Raw genomic sequence first — 22,088 nt, forward strand, 5'->3', positions numbered from 1 at the left:
TCTTATGATAAACTTGGACACTCTCATAAACATTCCCTTTGAGTACCACACCCCAGTCATATCCTGGGCTCTTCTAATCTGGTTGATTTAATAAGGATACTAGACATGTTCCTCTTTCCTCTCCTTACCAATTTTTGTATTCCCCTATCTCCCCCCAGATATCATTTAACTAATGCATTAATTCAAAAACAATCCTAATATATGGGAACTGGAATAATTGATAGAAATCAAAATTGTTTAAAATAGGTGATTTAATCACAGTTTAAAGCTGCATGTAGGGAACCTTGATTTAAATGATTTCTTCTGATCTTGATTTGCATTTGTGCTTTTGATAACTTTCATAACTGGCAAATGATTCTTATTGTTTGATATTCTGGTAGTTAGCAGAGGTTGGTTTTGTAAAGGGATAAATTATATTGGTGAGTGTTTATTTTATCAGTCCTTTATCTCAACATACACTCAGTATTAATTTTTACGTTTTGTCCTTTTCTTAGAAAATAGTGAATTATGTGTATCTTGTTTTTCAAGTAATGATTAGTTCCTGTTATTCCCAATTTATGTTGAGCTGCATTTGGTTGGAAATTAAAATTTAATTAAAAATTCCCCTAAACAGCATAACATGTCTGTATTATTAAGTAAACTACTGTAAATATGTAGAATATCTAAGAATACATTTATTCAAGCATGACTATATTTTTTTAAACCTACAGATTTATGACACAAAATATGATATTTTTTTATACGTACTAGATTAAATTTATTGTTTTTCTGATGATGTATCCATGTCTGTTAAAATTTTAACTCTGGCAGAGCTCACGCTCAAACCTGAATTAGGGACATTACATAGGAAACAACCTGTACTGCTTTTTCAATTTTGAGGCAGGACACTTCTGTCATTCAGAAAATAATTTGTATCTTCACTCAGTGCAGATGTCTACAAAGTGAATGTCTGTCTGTAAGGTTAGTCACTGACTGCCACTAATTCAGTGTTTTCACTAAGAATGTCCAACTTAGTTAACTAAGACAACTTCTAAAAAAAATAATTATATGAACTAAACCTGTGCATTTTAACAGTGATTTTTTTTCTCACTGCTTTTATCCCATTAATAAAAACTTACCTGTTTACAGTTGGAACTGTACTTCAGGCAGTCATCGTTGCTCTTAATGAGGATAACGGGTTTAGTGTTGGTAAATTAGATAGGTGTTATACGAGGGAATGTGTTCAGTGTGTTCTTGAAACATGAACGTAAATTAACAGTGTTTCTGACTAAAACTGATTTTTATTTTCCTACTCTAAATAATAGGAGGTTTAAACATAATACTGATTCTTCTCTTCCTTCCCCTCCCAGCTCTGATGCTATCCTGTTTTGTGCTGTGTCATTTTTTGAGGCTTTTCTGTTGCTTCTTAAATGTGTTTTTATGAACACATACAGCATTTTTTAATAAAATTCTACTGCCCGTTTTCACTTAAATCAGTGAGAATATGATTTTGACCCTAGGATATTTATACAGCTTTGAACTACCTATATATTTTAGAACAGAACTAATACGATTTTTTGATGGTGTTTAATGCAAAAAAGGAAGCAAGCAGCCCCACAGCTGTTCATTTTAAGCACAGTGTTTTAGTTAACTACATACTTTCCACTTAAATCCTGTTGTGCTAATTTTCCACCATTACACTAGTATGTGAGAGACAAAAAGTGAAACTGGTTAGTCTGTTGTCAGTAATCCTCACTCTTCCCTGCTGGGACTGAACATCAGAGGTTTGTGTTTCTCCTGCAAGAGTTGCTCCCATGACAGGCAGCTCCAGCAGAACAGGGCAAAAAGTGCAGCCTCCCACTTGCCTCGGCCAGTGTCTCCCAAACTGAGGGTTGTCCTCTGGAACAGGGCTCTCAGCAGTTAGGAGAGGGATCATGTGTCTGGTGGAAAGTAAGTCACGGAGGTGAGGTTCACAGTCAAAAGTTTGGGGGATGAGCCTGGATAACCGGGGAGCTGGGACCAGTCTGGTAGAAGATTTGATAATTCTTGCTGGGTTACTTTACTGCTGCATCAAAGGCCTTTGTTTAGGTGAGCCGGGAGCAGTGTGGGACAGAATCGGGCTATTGCTGGGCTCCTAGTCCAGCACCATGTGTGAAGTAGGTGGCAACTGCAAACCTCCTGCTCCCTGTGCCATGGCTGAGGGGCTTGTTCTGGTCTGCTGACTCTTTAGGACCCTTCATTGCTCCGTGGTAACTTGAGTACACAGTCATCTCTCTGACTCCCGCAGATGACTATACTTCGAGATTCAGCTTTTTATTCCACCTTATACTCGGAAGGCTCTGTAGTCCCCTGTCTTTTACCTTTTTTGTCACTGGGCTGATTGGCAGTAAACAATGTTTATCCACTCTGTGAATGCATGATGGGGGGGGGGGGGGGAGAAGGGGGATCAGTCTTTGTCACACAGAATAAGACATTATCTCCCACAGAAATCAGCAGGAGCATCTAAGTAGTACAGTACAGTACTCAGCAGGGGAGCGGAGTCGGGTCACTGTTGCAAATAAAACTGCTTTGCTTTTTGCAAAGGTTAACTTGGTACACAGTGGTATTTTACTATACCGTTGAGAACTGCAGAGAGTGTTTATGCAGGCAGCGTGGGCTGCCCTCCTTCCTTTTAGCTATAAGCTAAAACATCCCAAAATCCTGGGGACAAAAATTAGAGTAGGAGGGACTTCTGGAAATCATCTAGTCCAGCCTCCTGCTTAAAGCAAAGTTAACTGTGAAGATAGATAGGATTGTTTGGGGTCTTACCTAGTTTTGAAAACTTCCAGGGATGGAAATTCCTTAAAAGTTCCCAGCAGATCTCCATAACCTCTCCAGACAACTGGTTACAGCTCCTCGCCAGCACTGAGATGCTGATACTCCGCTATCACCATGCCCCTAAAGTGATCTTCATCTGTAGCAAACCAAGAGTATGCTGGTGTTGCAGTGAGAGGCAGGCAGACCTGAGCCATCTTGACAGTCTCACCCTGGTCCTGACAGTAATTTAGTGCTGCACTGGGAATTATTGCACGTAATGGCAGTGACCAAGTACCCTGAATATGGAGAGGGAAACTAAAGTGGTATATTTGTGTTGTGAAAGTGCTGCTGTGTGACCAGCATTGGTCAGATCAGATCAGAGGATAACATCCCAAAGAACTTCTGTAAGATCAGCAGTGCTTGCAAGCGTGAACACAAGATTTTTCTGCATCTCTCCGGTATGGAGGAGTCTGTCAGTAGGGATTAGGTGAACTCTTGGTTTTGTCTGTCCTTAATTCATGCGATTCAGTTTACAATTGTAAAGCTGTTATGTGACACTGGAAGCATTCTGGAGCCACTTTAAAAAGAACCTTTAAAAATATCAGCTCTGAAGTCACATTTTTTACTTCCTAAGTGGAGAAGCAAATCATGTGGCAAAGAAAATAAAGGACTTTTTATGCACTCTGTGCTCCTTGGCCTTCCACAAAGTGGTAGCAGACCTAAGAGGCTGGAGGAGGGTTTAAGGAGGGCATGAGGTGGGAAGCAGGTGCGTCCAGGGCATGCGGAAGAGATTGTGAGGAAGCACGTGAGAGCAAAAGCCCATGGTGGCATAAGTGGTAGAGGAGGCTCTAAAGAGTAGTTTCAGCCTTGATAATATGCCTTGAAGTCTTCACCTTGACATGTGCTAACCTAGGCCCATGCAATAGAACTATAATTTTTTTTTTTTTGCTTTTCAAGTGACACTCCAAGTCCTTGTGTTTTTTTCCTCATTCATAAAACACTGGCTTGTACAAACGTTAGGCTTATACATTTATTTATTTTGGGATCTTTTACAAGTTACTTAAATTATGGGTCTGTATCCTGGTGTATGCAGATCTGTGCGTACATGTGGAGCATGTAGCAGTACATATTAGTGTCACCTGGTGAGTCCATTGTAAGTCCTTGTTTTCAGTTTCTTATGATCATTGAAATGAGAATTTCTCACACATTGTTTCTATTTGGAGGCTGCTTTTGTTCTCTGTTCATTGAGTTTTGGGGGAACATTCAGCTGGTTCAAGAGCAAAATTAGCGAGGAGGGAAGCAAGGAGGGGAAGAGAGGCAATCTCAATGTAAAAGCCATATTATCTTTCTTTCTCTGAACAGCTCTGTGCCTTGGGGATTTGACATAAGAACTTGAAATTTGGCAAGGATCTAGCCCTGAGGTCTGAGAAATGCATTCTGCTGTTTAAAAAAAAAAAAGGCAGAATTATGAGTCATAATGTATCACCATCTTTTTGTATCCAAGGTAGAATTTGCAGGATGTTTTGTTACCTGCTCTTGATCATGTTTTTATGCCTGTCATGCACCCTTGCAGGCTGCTTTAAACCACCTGTATTAAATGGATTCTCCTCCTCTGTCTATCTAGGTTATTGTATTGGCATACTTCAGTGTAGTCCTTCAGCAGCTGCTGCTGCTTCCTGGGGTCATGCAAAATGCCCCTGGTCTAGCAGGAGGTACAAAAGCATTGAGAGCTGGTAAGCCCTGAGACTTAGTCCCACTTGTTTAAGGGTAGAGAGCTCCCAAGACTGTTAATTGCTGTTGAGAAGATATCATTTTGCTACGGTGACAAGCAAATATTATTGAAAGCAGACAGCAGCCGATTTGAAATCTGGTTTCCAATGTGATGAGGGCTCGTACAGTTAGTTGCAATCAGTGGAGGAGGGGGAGAGGAGAAGGAGACAATCTGTGTTGAGCTGTGTCACCTTTAAAAGCGCGGGGGTTTCTGTATAGCACGAGGGATGATTAGAGAATGAGTCGGGCTATCTAGCAGAGAAGACCATCTGTAGGACTGCTGCTTTGGTCTCTGAAGAAGCTGAAAGGTGTCTGGGGACACAAACTCCGGGAAGTGAAAGGAAGGTCTTGTACTTCCAGCACTAGATTAGGGCCTGGGAAAATGAAGGTCTCTAGAAATTTTTCATCTGGGAACAAAAAATGCAGATTCAAGTCAAAAGGAACATTTTGTGAAATCATGTCTGTGCCAGATTGTTTCATTTTAAAGAAGAAAATCCCAGGAGAATAAAACCTTTTGTTTTGATGTTTTAAGGAGAAACTTTTTTGATAATTTTTTAAATGAATAATTTTTTTACTGTTCTATTTTTTAAAAGCCAATATGAAACATTTTGGGGGTAGAATTAAATGTTTATTCAACCCATAACATATTTTAAAATCTTTTCATGTCAACAATGTATTTCTTCCTCCTTTCCTTTTTCTATGTAGCAGCACAGCAAGCAAAACAAAACAGTGCTGTAATTATGCAAAAAAAAAAGTATCCCTAACTCTGCTGCCATTTTATCCGGTGCGATGAGCGTTTACATAAGTCTGATACTTTCAAGAATACTCATGCAGAGATGTCTGATGTTAAAAGTACTGAGTGCTCACAATTTGAATTGAACGCTTTAGAGATCAAAAAAGAAAGACCTGCCTATGTGAGGTTTAGCTGCCAAGGTGACTGGATCACATAAAAAAATACATGCTTATGTGACTGAGGAGCAGAGACACGCACCATGTATGTTAAAGGTACTTCTATATGTTAAAGGTACTTCTTCGTCAGTGCACCCATGATTGTTAAGTACTTGTGACATTTGATCAGTAGCTTCTATATGATCAGACATAAAAACTGATTGTGGCTTTGTGTATCAAAAGCAGTGGCACAAGTTACTGTGTTCACTGTAGAGGTACCTGGGGGATATTTTGTAATAGAGAAAGATAATCTAGGTCATTTAGTGGTCATTTCTGGCCTGAAATTCTGAAGTTTACTTTGATGGAACCTGCTCATGACCCATTAAAACCAGTGGGGATAGGAGGTAACAGAGAACACGTGAAGTCCTGCTGAAATCAGTTTGACAAGTTTAGCTCCTGTGTTGAATTAGAACCAGACCTCTTTTTAAAACGGGAATCAAATGTGAATATTGCAGGGTGTAGATGGAGGTTTGGCTTTATTTTGGAGTCATAAGCAGTAATGCTTTCTGAACTTCACAGATAATGAACAACTGAAGAAAATGGCACTACAAAACAAAGTGCTTTACCCTTCTTGCTGAGAGGCAGCACAGATCAGAGCAGATTAGATTATACTGAGCTCTGTGCAGAATATTTTTTGACATGGATGCATCTACTCTGACTAACTGGTAATAGTTAGAAGGAGGCTAAACAAAGGATCAACAATTGCATATTGTCATGGATTAATCGGACACTATAAAGAGAAGACAAAACAACACTTCCTGTGTTGAGAGAGATTGTAGGCAATTTGTAGTCTAGGTGATTTTAAAAGTTAGAAGCTGTTTCTATTGCTTCATCTTTTCATGACCCACTTGTTTGGTCATATTCTTAAAATCACATTACATGGGTTTGGATTTTTTGTTGGCATGCTTTTTCTGTGCACTGGATGGAAGTGTCATACAGCAAGCAGGAAGAAATGCCTTTTCATAAAGCATACAACCTGAACACACAGTGAACACTTTCTGTAAACTCATTTATTTTCTTGCTGCATCACCTAATCCTTTTGGGGGAGGGAAGGAAGAGATGGGTAAAAAAATTGTGTTAGAAACAGGTTCTTTTATGTGTGTTTTCTGCTGTCAACCCTTTGTCTTTGCCTTCTCAAACTATAATCAAAGGGGCAGAAGGTTTCAATCTGTATTTAGAAAATATTTATATAATTCTTTATCCAAATTTGCTATAGAAACAACTTTAAATGTTGAATTCCATTCTGGAATAAACCTGTCAATATAATTATTAATGAATTGGGATTGTTCAATGTTTATGGTCTGTTTCTGAAGAGCAGTATCCTGAGCAATTGCCTGCTCAAAGATAAGATCATGGACCTTCAAAAACGTATGTCTGCACTTTATGTTCCTGGAAAAATGTCTGTTTCGTGGGCTGGTTTTGCTAGGAATGTCAATTGTATGAAAATCTGAGGTAAAATTATAGAAGGGGATTGCAGTGATGCATGTTTTGAGAGATTAAGAGTGCCACTAATTGAAAGTTTTCCTCCAGATTCTTTCATTGAAAAAATGCCACTTTTGACATTAAGCAAACAGCTGGACTATTTGATTACAAACCAAATTGCACAAATAATGTCAATATTAACAATGAGGGATAAAAATACAGTCCAGATAAAAAAAAAAATCTTAAACAATATTAAGTCATGTATTTGACCCTAAGGTATGTAAGGGACAAGTCAAAGCAATTTCTGAACCATTAGTGGTGATCTTCAGGAATTCATGGAGAATGGGGGGAGGTCTCAGCAGACTTGAGACCGGCAAACATAGTACCTAGTCTTAAATGAGGGAGTGGCACAAGAGGAAGAGAACACATAGGGAATCACAGATCAGTTAATGGGATCTTCATTCCCAGGACGATACAGGAAGAATTTACTAAAAATTGGTCTGTAAGAACCTAGAGAATTGTAACAGGGTTCTTTAAAAAGGTGGATTTGTCAAAACCAGACTATGTCAAGCCAATCTGATGTCATTTTTTGCTGGAGTAATTGGGATGTTGTAAACCTTACTGAAGTCAAGATACACAGTAAGGTCCCACATGGCATTCCTGTAAGGAGTACAGAAGAGGTGTGTTAGAGGAACTGAAGTACAAGGGTGATGCATAATTGGTTTGATAAACTTCTTGAGTGTGAGTTGTCATAATCCCTTGGTAACTGAGAGAACATGCCAAGCAGAATGCTACAGATGGAATAATCCCATTAGCACTGAGGAGAAGGGAACGGAGGTTTCTGTAAAGTCTGTAGAAGAAAGAAGGCTGGGAAGGGTTGCAAGCATCTTGCTTTGAGATTTTAGTGAATGCTGTCATAGCTCTTCATAGCCCTGAATTAAACAGGGTTTTGAAATCATAACATCCTTTAAAAAAAAAAAAAGTCTTATATAGTGTAGTCAGAAGAGCACAGATGTAGCTTTCTTTTTCTGAGACCTGTTTGCATCAAAGAAAGGTGTTGCTCCATTGGTAAACAGTGGAGGGATAAGATAATGTGCCTGTGCACTGAACCACAGCAAACAGGTATGTGATACAGAGATTTAGCTAAAAGGCTGCATGTGATGCAATTGCATATGGACCTGTAGGCTTACAGGTACTGTGAACGCTGTTGGGTAAATGAGGGGACTGGAGAAAAACACTTACTGATTTGTTGGACAGGTTTCTCATTTTATTCATTACCTGCAGCCTTATCTCGAGCATGCTTCAACACTGCGTGTCAGGTCAAATGTTGCTTTCACTCGCGCTGTGCCATCCCAGAACGGGACCCTCAGCAAGCCCTTAAGTTCACTCAGGCTGCCCTGTGTGTAGATCCTATGTGCTGCACTAGGGATGAGGCATTGCAGAGTACCACAATCACTTCTCAAACTGCAACTTCAGTCAGCAAAACTTGCTGTTAAGTAGCTTTTGAAAATGGGCATTTCTGGCATTTCTGAAATTTTACTCAAGATCGCAGAAGGATTAGGTAATACCACCCAGCTCTTCCCCAAGAGCATTGCTCAACATTGAGTCTTGGCAATTGTCTTTCTTTTGTCAAGAGCCCTCCAGCCCCACAGAGAAGCAGTACGGTTAATAATGCTCTACCTCTCGTCCCTCAGGACACTGAGACAAATGGATCCATTTAGTTGTGCTTCGTGGTTCTCTCACTGCAAAGATAAATGAGATGGCCTGCAATACATACTTTGTATATACATTAAAATAAATATCTTTTACACTTCTGTGCCATTTTACAGACTGCCAACGTTAGCTGGTGGAAGAAGGGTATCTTTTAACTCCAGTACTATTAAATAATTGTCATCCGGGAATGATGATTACCCAAGATTTATTGAGCATTGTCAGTGTCCTTAATGCCGTGTAACCGTACCCTTGGCATAAAAAAGCCTATCGTGTCAGGCTGTGCACTTTGGATGTAGGCACAGAAGTAGTGCAGAGGGTGACTGTTAGAAACATTTGGGGAGGATTTTTATGACAAAAGTGAGGTAACACACACAGTTTCAAAAGCAGAGCTTGTGCAGCAGCACTGGGTGGCAGCTGTGGATGAACACTTTTGTCTTTTGTCTAAAGAAAATATGTGAAGTTAAGAATTATCTTCCTTCCTATCCACAGCCTCTGCCCTCCCATAATCAAAAAAGACAGAATCATCTTATACAGTGAAAAATGGTATTTCTTTTCCCCTTCCCATTTCTTGTAACTGCGTTTCTTCCTTTTACACTGTTCTTCTTCAAGACGGTCATGAGCAAAGCTGGCCGCCTGTTTTTAACCTGTTACATGCTGTTCCATTTCTAAACCTTCTGAAACAGCTACTGAGTATTCCCCTTGAACTTGAGCGTGCCCCCGCTTTGGGAAGTAGATGATGTTCCACTGTCTAAAAATTCATGTACCTATGGGATTTCTGGTATGAGAAATCAGTGTCTGATTTTATTTAAAAAAAAAAAAAAACATTACAGAGTTTATAACCCTCTGCAGGAGTTTGTGCATCATTTCCAACAGACCAGTTGTGATCCCCATGGGATAAAATTCACTCCAGTCTATGCTATTTAAGATTATATTTATTCTCTGCATTTCTGTAGTCCTCAACTTTATTTGCTGGTACTTTAGTTTTTCTTAGAAATGGACAAGGAATTCTAAACAGAGAATATGTATTTTTGTATGGGCTTCTGCTTGCTATATCAGTCTTTAATGCTTTTTCTCTCTGGTACAGTTCACACAATCGATCGTGTCCCTGTTAATGCATAGAGGCATGAAAACAGATTTTAGTTAATTGTCATGTGCTAGCAATCAACTTTTATTGGTTTGGGATTGGTCTTCAATTGGGGAATGACATTTGGGGACCTAGGAAGAAAGGATAGTCATCTTTTGTCTGTCAAAGAGTCATAAAAAGGCATTGTTTTGCCTGTTTTCAGACTTGGAAGAAAGGCCCTGCACATGTTCATACTTACATATATAATGCAATAGAAAAAAAGCTCTAAGCCTGCGTTTTCTGAGACCCTTTGCAACATGACGTGAAAGATGCGACAGTCAGTCAGTGGAGATGTCATACTGGGGTCAAGGTTGTGATAGGAAGGACTTGACCTCACAGGGCAGTTGAGAGAAGTTTTCATAGCTTGGGCAAAGCAGTCCAAAGGCAAGACTGCAAAAATAACATTGGACAACTGACCTCAGCATTGTGCCAAGAAAAAGGCTTCTGAAGAAAGGGAAACAATGTGAAAGTTACCTGTTTTACACCATTCTGTCTTTTATGCCTTTCACTGCGTTGACATGAACTAAAACAAATTTCAGGCTCTATGAAGGGGATTGGATTGTGCCTTTCTTAACTTAGCTTCAAGTATCTTTTCTTGGAATGGGTCTGCTGGTTTCAGGGGATGAACAGTGGCAGACTGAACCCCAAAGGACTGAATTACCTTAAGCCATAATATGTAGCAGAATAGAAGTTAACTCTTTAAATTGAACTAATTCCACTGTCTCTTCTTTGCTACAGGTGGTGGATGTGGACTTTAAAACAGTGTGTCTCAACATCTCATCCTCAACTATTTTTAATCTGATTGCACTACAAAAGAAAAAGCTGCTAATGGGATAAATGTTGAGACTTTACAAGAACTGACTTGAAGTACCAAAAGCCATTATTACTAATCAAGAAGACCTTGAAGCTAAGTCTGTATCTGACCAGTCAGTATCATTTTCACATAACAGGCATGGCAAGTAAACGAAAATCAACAACACCATGCATGGTCTTAGCCAACGAGCAGGATCCAGATCTAGAAATGGTATCAGACTTGGAGGAAGGACCACCTGTACTTGCGCCAGCAGATAACCCCACAGCAGAGAGCGTAACAAGTGATGAGGATGTTCACGAGTGCGTGGATTCAGACAATCAGAAAAATACAAATAAAGTAGAAGGTGGTTACGAGTGTAAATACTGTACTTTTCAAACTCCAGATCTCAATATGTTTACTTTTCATGTGGATTCAGAACATCCCAACGTAGTATTAAATTCATCCTACGTTTGCATAGAATGCAATTTCCTTACCAAAAGATACGATGCGCTCTCAGAACATAATTTGAAGTACCACCCTGGAGAGGAGAATTTTAAATTGACCATGGTGAAACGTAATAATCAGACAATCTTTGAACAAACAGTAAACGATCTCACTTTTGATGGGAGTTTTGTTAGAGAAGAAAACGCTGAACAGGCCGACTCTTCGGAGGTCCCCTCATCAGGGATCTCAATTAGCAAAACTCCTATTATGAAAATGATGAAAAACAAAACTGAGACTAAACGTATAGCTGTTTTCCACAATGTAGTTGATGACATTCCTGGTGAAGAAAAGGGAACTGAAAATGAGCCAAACTCTGAAGAAGTAGTAGAAAACCCACCACCGGCAGTTTCAGAGTCAAAAGCGAGCCATTCAGTTGTTTGCAGTGCAGCAGACGTGGCTAGTGCAGTAGTGACTCCAGCACCAGTTCTTCAGCCTGGGGTGGCACAGGTCATAACAGCTGTTACAGCTCCACAGAACTCAAACCTGATTCCAAAAGTCCTAATACCTGTAAATAGCATTCCAGCCTATAATACTGCTTTGGATAACAATCCTCTTTTGCTTAACACCTACAACAAATTCCCATATCCAACCATGTCGGAAATCACTGTTCTTTCCACTCAAGCTAAGTACACAGAGGAACAGATTAAAATATGGTTTTCTGCCCAGCGTCTGAAACATGGTGTGAGCTGGACACCGGAAGAAGTGGAAGAAGCGAGGAGGAAACAATTTAATGGTACAGTGCATACTGTGCCACAGACAATTACTGTTATTCCAGCACACATTTCCGCCACTAGCAATGGTTTACCTTCAATTTTACAGACATGCCAAATAGTCGGTCAGCCAGGACTCGTTCTTACTCAAGTTGCAGGTGCAAATACCTTACCAGTAACAGCCCCAATAGCTTTGACTGTAGCGGGAGTCCCAAACCAAACACAGTTACAGAAGAGTCAGATTCACACTTCTCAGCCTGTTGCAGAAACCAAACAAGTAGCTGCCGTTCCAGCCCCTCAGCCTATCAAAAATGAATCCACACTGATGAATCCTGACTCTTTCGGCATCCGAGCGAAAAAAACTAAGGAACAACTGGCAGAATTGAAAGTCAGCTACCTTAAAAATCAGTTTCCTCAAGATTCAGAAATTGTTAGGCTTATGAAAATAACAGGCCTGACTAAAGGAGAGATCAAAAAGTGGTTCAGCGATACACGTTACAATCAGAGAAACTCAAAGAATAACCATGGGATTCATCTCAACAGTGATGCATGTGCCACCATTGTTATTGATTCAAGTGATGAAATGAATGAGTCCCCGACAGGAGTTGCTCCACAGAGCAAGTCATCGTGGAGCACTTTTCCTGATTTCACCCCACAGAAATTCAAAGAGAAAACTGCTGAACAACTGCAAGTCCTCCAAGCAAGTTTTCTTAATAACCCTGTCCTTACTGACGAAGAGATGAATAGGTTAAGAGCCCAAACCAAACTGACTAGGAGAGAGATTGATGCCTGGTTTACAGAAAGAAGGAAATCAAATGTCTTAAAGGAAGAGGGAGCTGACTTGAATGAGAGCAATGCTGGCAGCTCAAAAGAAGAGGCTGGAGAAACATCTGTGGGAGATGGAGCAGCAGGAGGAAAATCAGGGTGTTCTACTTCAAGCAAAATAGGCAAAAAATCACCAGAGCAGTTGCACATGCTTAAAAGTTCCTTTGTCCGTACTCAGTGGCCGTCTCCACAAGAATACAACAAACTGGCAGAAGAAACTGGGCTTCCAAGATCTGAAATCGTGAGCTGGTTTGGTGATACTCGCTATGCCTGGAAAAATGGTGGATTGAAATGGTATTATTATTACCAGAGTGCCAGTGCAAACAGTCTGAATGGCCAAGGCTTTGCAAGGAAGAGAGGGAGAGGAAGACCAAAAGGGAGGGGAAGAGGGAGGCCTCGGGGGAGGCCTCGGGGAAGCAAGAGGTTAAATTGCTGGGACAGAGGCATGTCTGTCATAAAATTCAAAACTGGAACAGCAATCCTGAAGGACTACTATATGAAGCACAAATTCCTTAATGAGCAAGACCTCGATGAACTGGTAGCCAAATCTCACATGGGATATGAGCAGGTCAGAGAGTGGTTTGCAGAAAGGCAAAGAAGATTAGAACTTGGAATAGAACTGTTTGATGAGAACGAGGAGGAAGACGAAATGCTGGAAGATCAGGAAGATGAGGAAGAAACAGATGATAGTGATACTTGGGAACCCCCTCGACATGTTAAGCGTAAACTTTCAAAATCAGATTGATGTGCAATTTGGGGGCCAAAAACCTATGAATTAGGTTTGATCTTATGGTGAAGAGCCAAATGATTTTTCATGGCCTTCAGTTTAGCAAGCACCTGCTTAGCATCTTCCTTCCACCTAAAAGAACATGGGCAAGATGCTGCCTGTGCAGGCAACAACTATTTGCTTCCTTGCTACAAGAGATGGACATCCACAGGCCCAGCCTAGGACATGGGGTTATAAATCGAATCCAGTTCAGCTCCTCCTCTTCCACATTACCAACGGGAAGGTTCATGTTCATCATTGACGTGACTGCTTCTCAATATTTAAATGCCTTATGTTGTTTAATTCCAAAAAAACCACATTTTTTTTGTTGATGTAGGAGAACATTGCCTGCTCATGAAGGAGGAAAATACAAAAACCTAAGATGTCTTTTTGCAAACATCGCTTCACCTGAAAGGTTTCAAGGCCTGGGTTTATTTCTTAAGGAAAGAGTTCAAAACAAAAGAGAAGGGGAAAAGTGTGACAAAGGAATCAATGAACCTAGGGGTGAGGATTGCTTGGTTTAAGAAAATGAGGTGATATTGGCACCTTTTGCGTATCTTCAGAGTGTTTTGGGTTTACAGAACTTGTGCTGAAATGTTCCTTATTGATAATTATGAGCTAACTGAATGAGTCTAATGCTAGAAGATGCTTTTTGTTACATTTAATCAGTGTATCTTACATCAATTTAATTTAAATGCCTGACAGACTTGATGCAGTTGATAGTAACATTTGGTTTTAGCTTGTGCATTCTTTCCTTTGTTGGAAATGGTAAAAAAAGTATGTATATTTCTAGCTAAAAAGAATAATTTCTTGAAATCTTACACTGAATTTTAAGGTAAACGTGAGGTGGAAACTGCCTAAAATTTGTTCAGAGTTGTTTAGGGGTTTGTAAGAATACACAGATACAGAGATGAAAAGCGTCTTTGGGTGCTAGTAAGAAGGGTTTTCAAGTAAGTTGTGGCAATGACGTGAAGTTTAATTCTCAAACAAAATTAAGTTATATGGCTTTTAGATGCTTAGGAATGATAAACATGTTAGTATTTAATTGTTCTTCAGCAGTAGCCCAGTTGAATGATTCGTGTGCAAGTTTAACTTAAAATCATCCTGATGGACTGAGTTCACCACTCTGCTGATTGTTCTTAGGGCTGAATGCACTTATTTTTAGAGGTGGTTTGATCTACCTGAACTGAACTCTAGAAATAATTTAATCTGATACGAAACTTCTACATCTTGAATAAGTGTCTTTTAAAAAGATTTTTAAAAAAAAAGCCATTTAAGGTATTGAAATCATAGTTGAGTTTGAATTACCAACTTAAAAACAGTGGGCCAAATACACAGAAGTTAGTTTAGGCAGATGTCTGGCATTCTAGAGAACTGGTACTCTGAGGAAGAGTAGTTTGTGTTCTTGCTACTGTTGGTCTGCATTTTTTAAGGATAAGTTACTTTATATTTAGATGTCAAAAGATGCTGATGAATTGGTGCTGCTGTTGCCAGCATTGTCTGCTTTTACGTTGGCACTAACAGAAAGGATACTAGCAATCTCCTTTTGCACATCTGTCAGCATCTTCTCTGTAGGCTTCTGCATCTGATGACCAATAAGAGACAGATTAATGTAGAGAAAATGTTTCTTAATGTTTTCACATTTCCAAAAACCTAATCTGGATTTACTCTTTCTTCCTCACTGTGATAACTGTCAAAAGACCAAGAAAGTCCTCTGAAGCAGAGGAGTCCATGTTAGATCTGTTTTTCATACCTGATTGCGGGTGAAACCCAGGTCAAAGCAAGAAAGGGAATAACATCTGACAAAAAAAATACTGTTAACTCACTTTCCTCTCTGGACACTTGTAGCTGCCCTTCTGCTCCCAGATTGAACAGGCTGCCCGAGTTGCAGGAGGATGTTCTGTGTGAAAGCCATTTACCAGGGTGAGCTCCTCTGACTATTTGAGATTGCTGGGAAGAAAAAGGCAATGGCTTTTGGTGTGTGACAGGAATTTGATGATGAAATTATTTCCTGGCTTCCAAGACTCAAATCGGTGAGGTGCAAAGTGGCCAGCCGTGCTAGAGAGGATTAGCCAAGAATCCCTCAGTTTCATTTTGGGGTGGGGGAGAAGCAAAACCATGTTTTCATTGGAGTGCTTGTGACTCTGGATATGAGGTGGTGTAAGAGAGATCAGGATCTGGCCTTTCCAGCATTGACTGCTACTTGTGGTTGGGAGGTATTCTTGTTTGGCTGGTAGTGGGATGCGTGAGGCTGTTGTAGATGCCAGCAGATAGAAGAAAGACTCACTTTAGCTTCAAACTTTGCTGGGAATACGGGGTCAAAAATCAGTGCTTGCTGAGTGGGAAAGGACAAAGCTATTAGAGAAAGAAATGCTATTTTTAAGTTTCCAAAAATATTAGAGCAAACCCTTGAAATCCTTGGGAATATGCCTCTAGCAAGCAAAATCTGGACTTGCCTTAATCCTTAAGGTTGACCCAGAATTAATTTTCAAAAGAAAAAAAAAACCCACCCAAGCAACCTGTCCAAATAAACATCTCTATTTCTTGTTAGCCAAGACTGCATTTAGGATAGCATTAAATCCAACCTTCTTTAAAAGATGGGAAAAATAAAGATCTGAGTTAATTATAAGATTAAACTGGGACATTTTCCATTTTGGCAGTGTTCTGTTAAATAACACTCAGCTACAATGGCAGGCCTTAGCACATCTGGTCTGAAAAACACAGGAAGAGGAAATACATTGTTTATCAGACTAAATACAGTTGGATTCGACATCTTTCAGTAAAATGGTCAGAGATGGTGGCTGATGTATGCTGGGGCAGATTTTCAGTTGCTGTAAATATTACAGTTCTGTGTATTCCAGTGGTTATAATAGTATTTACAGCCCATTGAGGAACACCATTTCTTTGCAGAATATAAAATAAAAATTAAACCATGTGCTATGGGTCAGCTAATGAGAGATGCAGAATCCCTGCATTTTCTTTGGGCTACATGCACGTTGTAAGCCTTTCAGTTGTGCTAGGATGAGAAAAATCTGGGTGGGTTCAGCCTGAAGAGAGCAGTTGTGTGCATTCATTATTGCTCATAATCTGTCTTTTATTTGTGTTTGAACAGAGTCCATTAATTACCAGTTTATTTCAGGTTTACAGCATGTGTATATTTGTACTGTGTACTGGGAGAGAGGGAAACTCCTTCCAGGGGCCTCCCGCATCAGGACTGACAGGAGAAGCATTGGAAAGAGCTGTCAGCATGCCAGTCTGTTTTATCTGTGAATTGTGTTCATGTCTGGTAGGAACTCAAAGCTACTGGTAACAGCGGTTTAGCCCAGATTCATCTCAGCCAGCCTTAGGCTGCTGTGCTCCTTACCTAGGTGCCCAGGGTGTGCTATATGGTCACCTGAGAGAAACAGAAATTGCCTGGTGGGTGGAGAGGATATGGTGCCTTCTCATTGTACCAGTTACATACAGGAAACTTCTGAACTTAAGCACGTCACCAAGCGTCTGTAATTTATGATGAAGCTGTGCATTGCTGTGCTCAGCAGCAGCACGCCCCTGCAGCCCAGCTCCCTCTTGTAGCTTACGCATACATACCTGCAGGGTGTTTTGGAAACCACTTGGGCTGAGCTGTGTTGGCAGTGGGGAGGGAAGGGGCAGGAAAGTACATCTACCCTCCGGTGAGTGTCCGTGTAGAGTTTTCATTTCCCTGCTCAGTGGAGAACTGTGTGTAGATGAGCCTGCAGTATGTTTTCTGTATTTCTGTGGAGCTTCACCTCTTAGGTTGGAGCTAGTTATGAGCCAGGCTTCAGTGACTGTGATGGACAGTGAGATGAAGGAACTCTTTGATCTTGCTCAGATCTTACATCTAGATAGCTGGCTTGTTCTCAGTTTTCCTTGGGAGCACTGTGTGAGAATTCAGCTGCAAGCACCAGTTCCTCTGGAGCTAAGGTAGAGCTTTCCTCTTCATCTGCTGTTTCTGCTAGGAGTACCTGATCTGGTGATGCTACTTACTGCTGTCTCTGGAATTCAGCTAAAGAGAGAATAAAGATAATCCTGTGCCAGAATGGAGAGGGGCTAAAAGAAAGCAAGCAGTGTCACAACCAGGTGAGACATCCACTGTCACTGTATCATGCTGCTTCATGGCATGTTTTGCCCTTGTTTCTGAAAACAATGAAAGAGCACAGTTCCATCTTAACCAGTGCTGTCTTCCCAGCATCAGCCTCTCAATGACCCCAAGGTTAGTGTTCGCTGTAGAAAGTAAGTCAGACCTATTTCTCCCTGGAGGTTTGAATGAACTAACAGAGTGCTGGCTTGTAAGAAGTGGAAAGAAGGGAAAATGCAGAAGCTTGAAGGCTCTTGACCTTTGCTTGCCCTGCAGAATTCACTTACCTAAAAGTTGATAAGCAAGGCAAGTTTTACTCTTGCTGTTCTGACAGAACAAGTATTGCAATCACTCATTTTTAACACACAGAAATCTCCACTTTGTTTTGAAAGCAAAGGAGAGGAAAGATACCTAGTACTTTATGATGAGAATTTAGTGGATTATCTCCAATACACTGTAGTAAATGAGGCCATTCCCTTTTTTAACCTTGTCCAGTACCATTTTAAAAACTGTTTTTTCATGACATTATATGCAATATGGTGTCTGGCTGTAACTGTGGTTATTGGGAAGGAAACTCTTGCAATGTCCGCGCATGATATGAAATAATTTTTCTAATGTATGATTTGCTGACTTTGGGCAAAAGCCTATTTTCATCCTGCTCGCCAAGGAACTCTTGAGGCAGGCAAATGCACTCCCTTCTCCTCTACAGAGCAGAGAAAGCATTTCTGGAGCCCATACAAAGTGATTCATGGCCTTATGCAGTCCCTGTAGGCCAGAAAGTCCAAAGATGCAGACACACTCTTCCTCTGTTTTCCTCTGAAATGAGAGCACAGCAGTGACTCTGACAACTAGTCCCTGGCTGCTGAGTAACCAAGCTGTAGTTTAAGGTGGGGAGTGTTCTCCCTTTTGCACTTAAGAGTACTGTGTATTCAGGCTGGATATCAGTATTTGTTTCTGTAAATATGACAGTATCAATTTGTGTCCTCCACCTAAGTCCCATATCTGTCTATATTCATATCTCCCAAGGAGAGAAGATAATCTTTAAGCTTCTGTAATATTAAATATCCCTGCCCTAACCCGAATGCACAAAAATAGAATGCAATGAAATCTAGCTACTTTCTTTGATTTATTTTGTTCTTGGAAAAATAATTTTGCCTACAGTCAGTAGTAATGAAAAGATAGTTTCAATGATCAGAGGGCAGTAAAACTGCTTAGAGTTGTTCAGAATGCCTGGGATGATCGTGTAAATTAGAGATGGGAAGGGCTAGTAGAGGGCTCGGTTCCCTGCACTGAACAGTGCTGGGTTACGCCTGTATTCTCCGTCAAGCTTGTGGTATCCTAGGATGAGTAGATTTACCAAGTAGCATGACACAAACTTACCGGGTCAAGTTACATGAGGTTTGGTGATATATTAAAATTCTGTAGGGAAAGATTTTTTAAATGAAAGTTGTAACAGCGAAAAATCCCCTCAATAGCTCAAATATCATTTTCTCACTTCTAAAAAGGGAGCTTTTGAAGCACAGGTGGGGGTTACAGCCAGTATTTCAAGTTCAATAGTCTGAGCATTTGGGGGTTTTTCTCCTTCTGCAGTGAAGAGCATCTGCACTTTTTCAGTGGATAGTCATTGCAAAAATGACTTACACGGTATTGTAAAATGTAGAGTGGTAACTGAGGGTCCCGTGGCACTTTTCACAGATTAAGGTGGGATTCATCTGATGGCATGTTGATGTCTGCATTTGAGCAGGACACCATAGCTAGTCAGTGTACCTAATGAGTGCAAGCGAGCTCATCCTAAATGCCTGGAGTTGGTCAGACGAGCTGCACCCTAAACTCCACGGACTTGAGACGTGGCTTGCTGGCACTACAGATGTCTGAAATGAGGCAAGATGGGTCTTCGCCTGGAACATGCTGGCCGGATTGCAGCACTCATGTTTGTGCTATGGTTAGCAATGGTACTTACCTCTGCTTTTGACTTGACTCTTGTTGGGAAGTGTGAGGCCTTTTTTTTTTTTTTTAAGTTTTGTTTTCTTTTTGGCCTTTTTTTTTTCTTATTCTAGAGCAGGTAGCACTACAGTGGTGGATAACTGATCCTCGGTTATAATACTGTGGCATAAAAATGATTTGGGGTTTCCCAAGTATTGAAAGATAAGGTTACTATATGAACATTGGACTGTGCATAACTTAGAATGTGTTAAGACATTTAATATTTGTGTCCTGATTGATGAAAGTATTTCCTTACACTTACTCAGTACTACATACCTATCATGAAACTTTCCCTAAAGAATCCACTAGAATGACAGAAGATTCAAGTCTTATCTGTGATACGAAAAGATCAACCACAAGAGCTCCGTTAGGATTTCAAAATGTTCCCCCCACCTCTAGTTCCAGCTTACGAAAGCGTTTCCGATTTTGCATAGCTGGCTATCTGCATGTATGCTCACAGTCTGTACAGAAATGCACTAAAATGAGTTGCCCTAGCTGGGAAGGCTTTATCTTGTATAGAAAATGTGGCACTAGGTACTGCTCTTCATGTGCACAGGAGAGTTAACAGGTGTCGATCTCGTTTACAGAAATGATGGCGCTTTGCAATTTTCTATAATATATTGCAATATATTTAAATGTCCTGTTTGACATGTGAAATGAAATTAAGTTAATGCGTTGTTATGTATTTGAAGTATGAGGAAGACGATTCACTAACGACCAGCAAGGTTTTTAGAAGGTGTCCAGTATGTAGCCGTCTGTGTGATCTGTCTGGTGTATTAATGTTAAAGGAAGCAACAATACTGTCACTGTTTAGAATGAAGAGTTTCTTTTGAATGATGCAATAGCTTACAGTGTCTTTCCTTTGTAGCTGCCCAATGTGGTGAAGGGGAAGCAATTCTTGAAAAAGTTCAAGATAACTGGTTAACTGTGAATGGGCCTAATCTTTCGTGAAACCAAGAAAATTTTTGGACACACACAGGACTTGAATACTCAAAAGGATTGGAACTTAGTGTTGTGCCAAAGTTAAACTACTGCAGTTGGCAGAAGTTCTGCACTGTAAATAGAAGACTGATTAAAAGACAGCTTGTAAAAAAAAAAAAAAATCAAATTTTAATACAGTACGTTTTTATTCTGATACATGATGGAAACATTGTTTTAGACCTTTTTTGAAGAGGCTTCAGTGACCACTAGATTTTTGTCCTCTTATATTTTGTTTGGCCTAATACTATATGTTCTAGTAAGATGGGCTTTATTGCCTGTGTTCTTTGATATGTGATTAAGCTTATAGCTTTGAGTGACCAAACATTTTACAGAGTAAAAGTTCTTAGAAACAGTATAACGTAACTGATATTTCTGTGTCTTATTTATCAGGCTCTGCACAAACTTGGAAAGTTGTGCTGGACTTGTACAACTCGTATATGGGAACGCAGCATACTTCTGGATATTACAAACCTAAGCCTTTGTGGCAGTAAGGATCTTGTCTTTGGATTTATTTTTGTTATTTTTTTGAGGCAAAGAGACAAATGGATGCTGCTGTAAAGTATTTGTAATATTGCCATTATTGCTTTCTGTAGCAATTACTGCTTTTGCTTCAACAGATAAAGAAAATAAATCAGAGATAGAAAAAAAAAATCCTAAAAGACGCTGGTAGAAGAAAGGATCATGTGGGAACTTCTGAAAATAAACTTTGTACCAAAAATTTGAAAACAGAAATAATGGAATGAATGTCTCCTTACTGAGTGTGTGTGGTTGTAAGAGGTGACGTGGAAACCAGGAACCATGTCTGTGTGAAAATGTCACAAACCAGACCTTCTTAACTGCCTTTTTTCCTGTTACACAAAACTGAATTTCACTAATTTCTCAGATGCATTGAATTTGGAGAACTGGCTTGGCTGAACAGCCAGCGTGAGGTCAATTCACGTGCGAGTCAGTACAGCTGCTCGTTGCTGAACTGTTCTGCTGTGTCAGCAGGCCAGGGACATTCACGTGATTTCTCTCATTAAGGCAGATGCTCTTTATTACTGTGTTAAAAATATTTGGGCTGGGAGGAGTAGGGGCAAGTAGGAACCACCTCCCCACTGAAGCCCCTGTCAGTTGGATGTTGTATTTTGTGGCTGCTTTTAACATGTGCCTTTTCCTCAGAGAAGGGTCTGAGGTGATCGTTTTCTGTTGAGCTCTGACTTGCCGTCCCTCACAGAAGCTACCCATCGGAGGCAGTGCCACCATCTTGCATCAGCGTGACTCATCACACCCGTCTACTTCAACTGTTGTGCTGCAACTGGAGGGGCTCAAGACCCGGTCTTCCCTGCAGGACCTGGCATTGTGCCTACAGACCTATCCCTGCCTGAGAAAAAGATGTTTAAGGCGATAGAATCGTTCCTGTGCTATAGCTTATGTCAGTCCTGAAAAATGACATCCCTAGCTGAAGTAGTGAGCTACGCACAGGCCTGGAGATGAGTGCTAGTAGTACAGCTTGGTGTTTGGCCAAATAGTTTTACTCAGTTCGGTGGAAAAAAAGGGAAATAAAAAAAGAACGCTTATTCAAGAATCCGTCAGCTAATGAGGGAGTTATGAAAAGCCCTGGATTGTGCACAGAGTCACCTTTTTTTAAACAGTTACCTTTTTTGTTTACAGTGTTATCAGCGATTCCAAAATGCTGC

The 22,088-nt window shown here is 40.3% G+C and overlaps 1 protein-coding gene across 11 annotated transcripts in view; it reads left to right on the forward strand.

Annotated features, from left to right (window-relative positions):
• Positions 1–21,127, forward strand: part of ZHX1 (zinc fingers and homeoboxes 1) — a 28,666-nt gene extending 7,539 nt beyond the window's left edge. Inside the window, exons 2-4 of one of the 11 annotated variants that reach the window (XR_008575719.1) lie at positions 10,490–15,272; positions 17,327–17,447; positions 20,297–21,127. Coding sequence is in view for 1 of the 11 variants with exons in the window: in XM_054815301.1 (XP_054671276.1) it covers positions 10,704–13,328 (2,625 nt within the window). In the remaining 10 variants the exon portion in view is untranslated. Of the gene's footprint in view, positions 1–10,489 lie in introns of all 11 variants that reach the window. The other 10 variants (XR_008575720.1, XR_008575722.1, XR_008575721.1 and 7 more) reach the window with 10 other exon arrangements.
• The last annotated feature ends 961 nt before the right edge of the window (positions 21,128–22,088 follow it).

Source organism: Grus americana, chromosome 2 (genome assembly GCF_028858705.1).
Source record: "Grus americana isolate bGruAme1 chromosome 2, bGruAme1.mat, whole genome shotgun sequence".
Lineage (NCBI taxonomy): Eukaryota > Metazoa > Chordata > Aves > Gruiformes > Gruidae > Grus > Grus americana.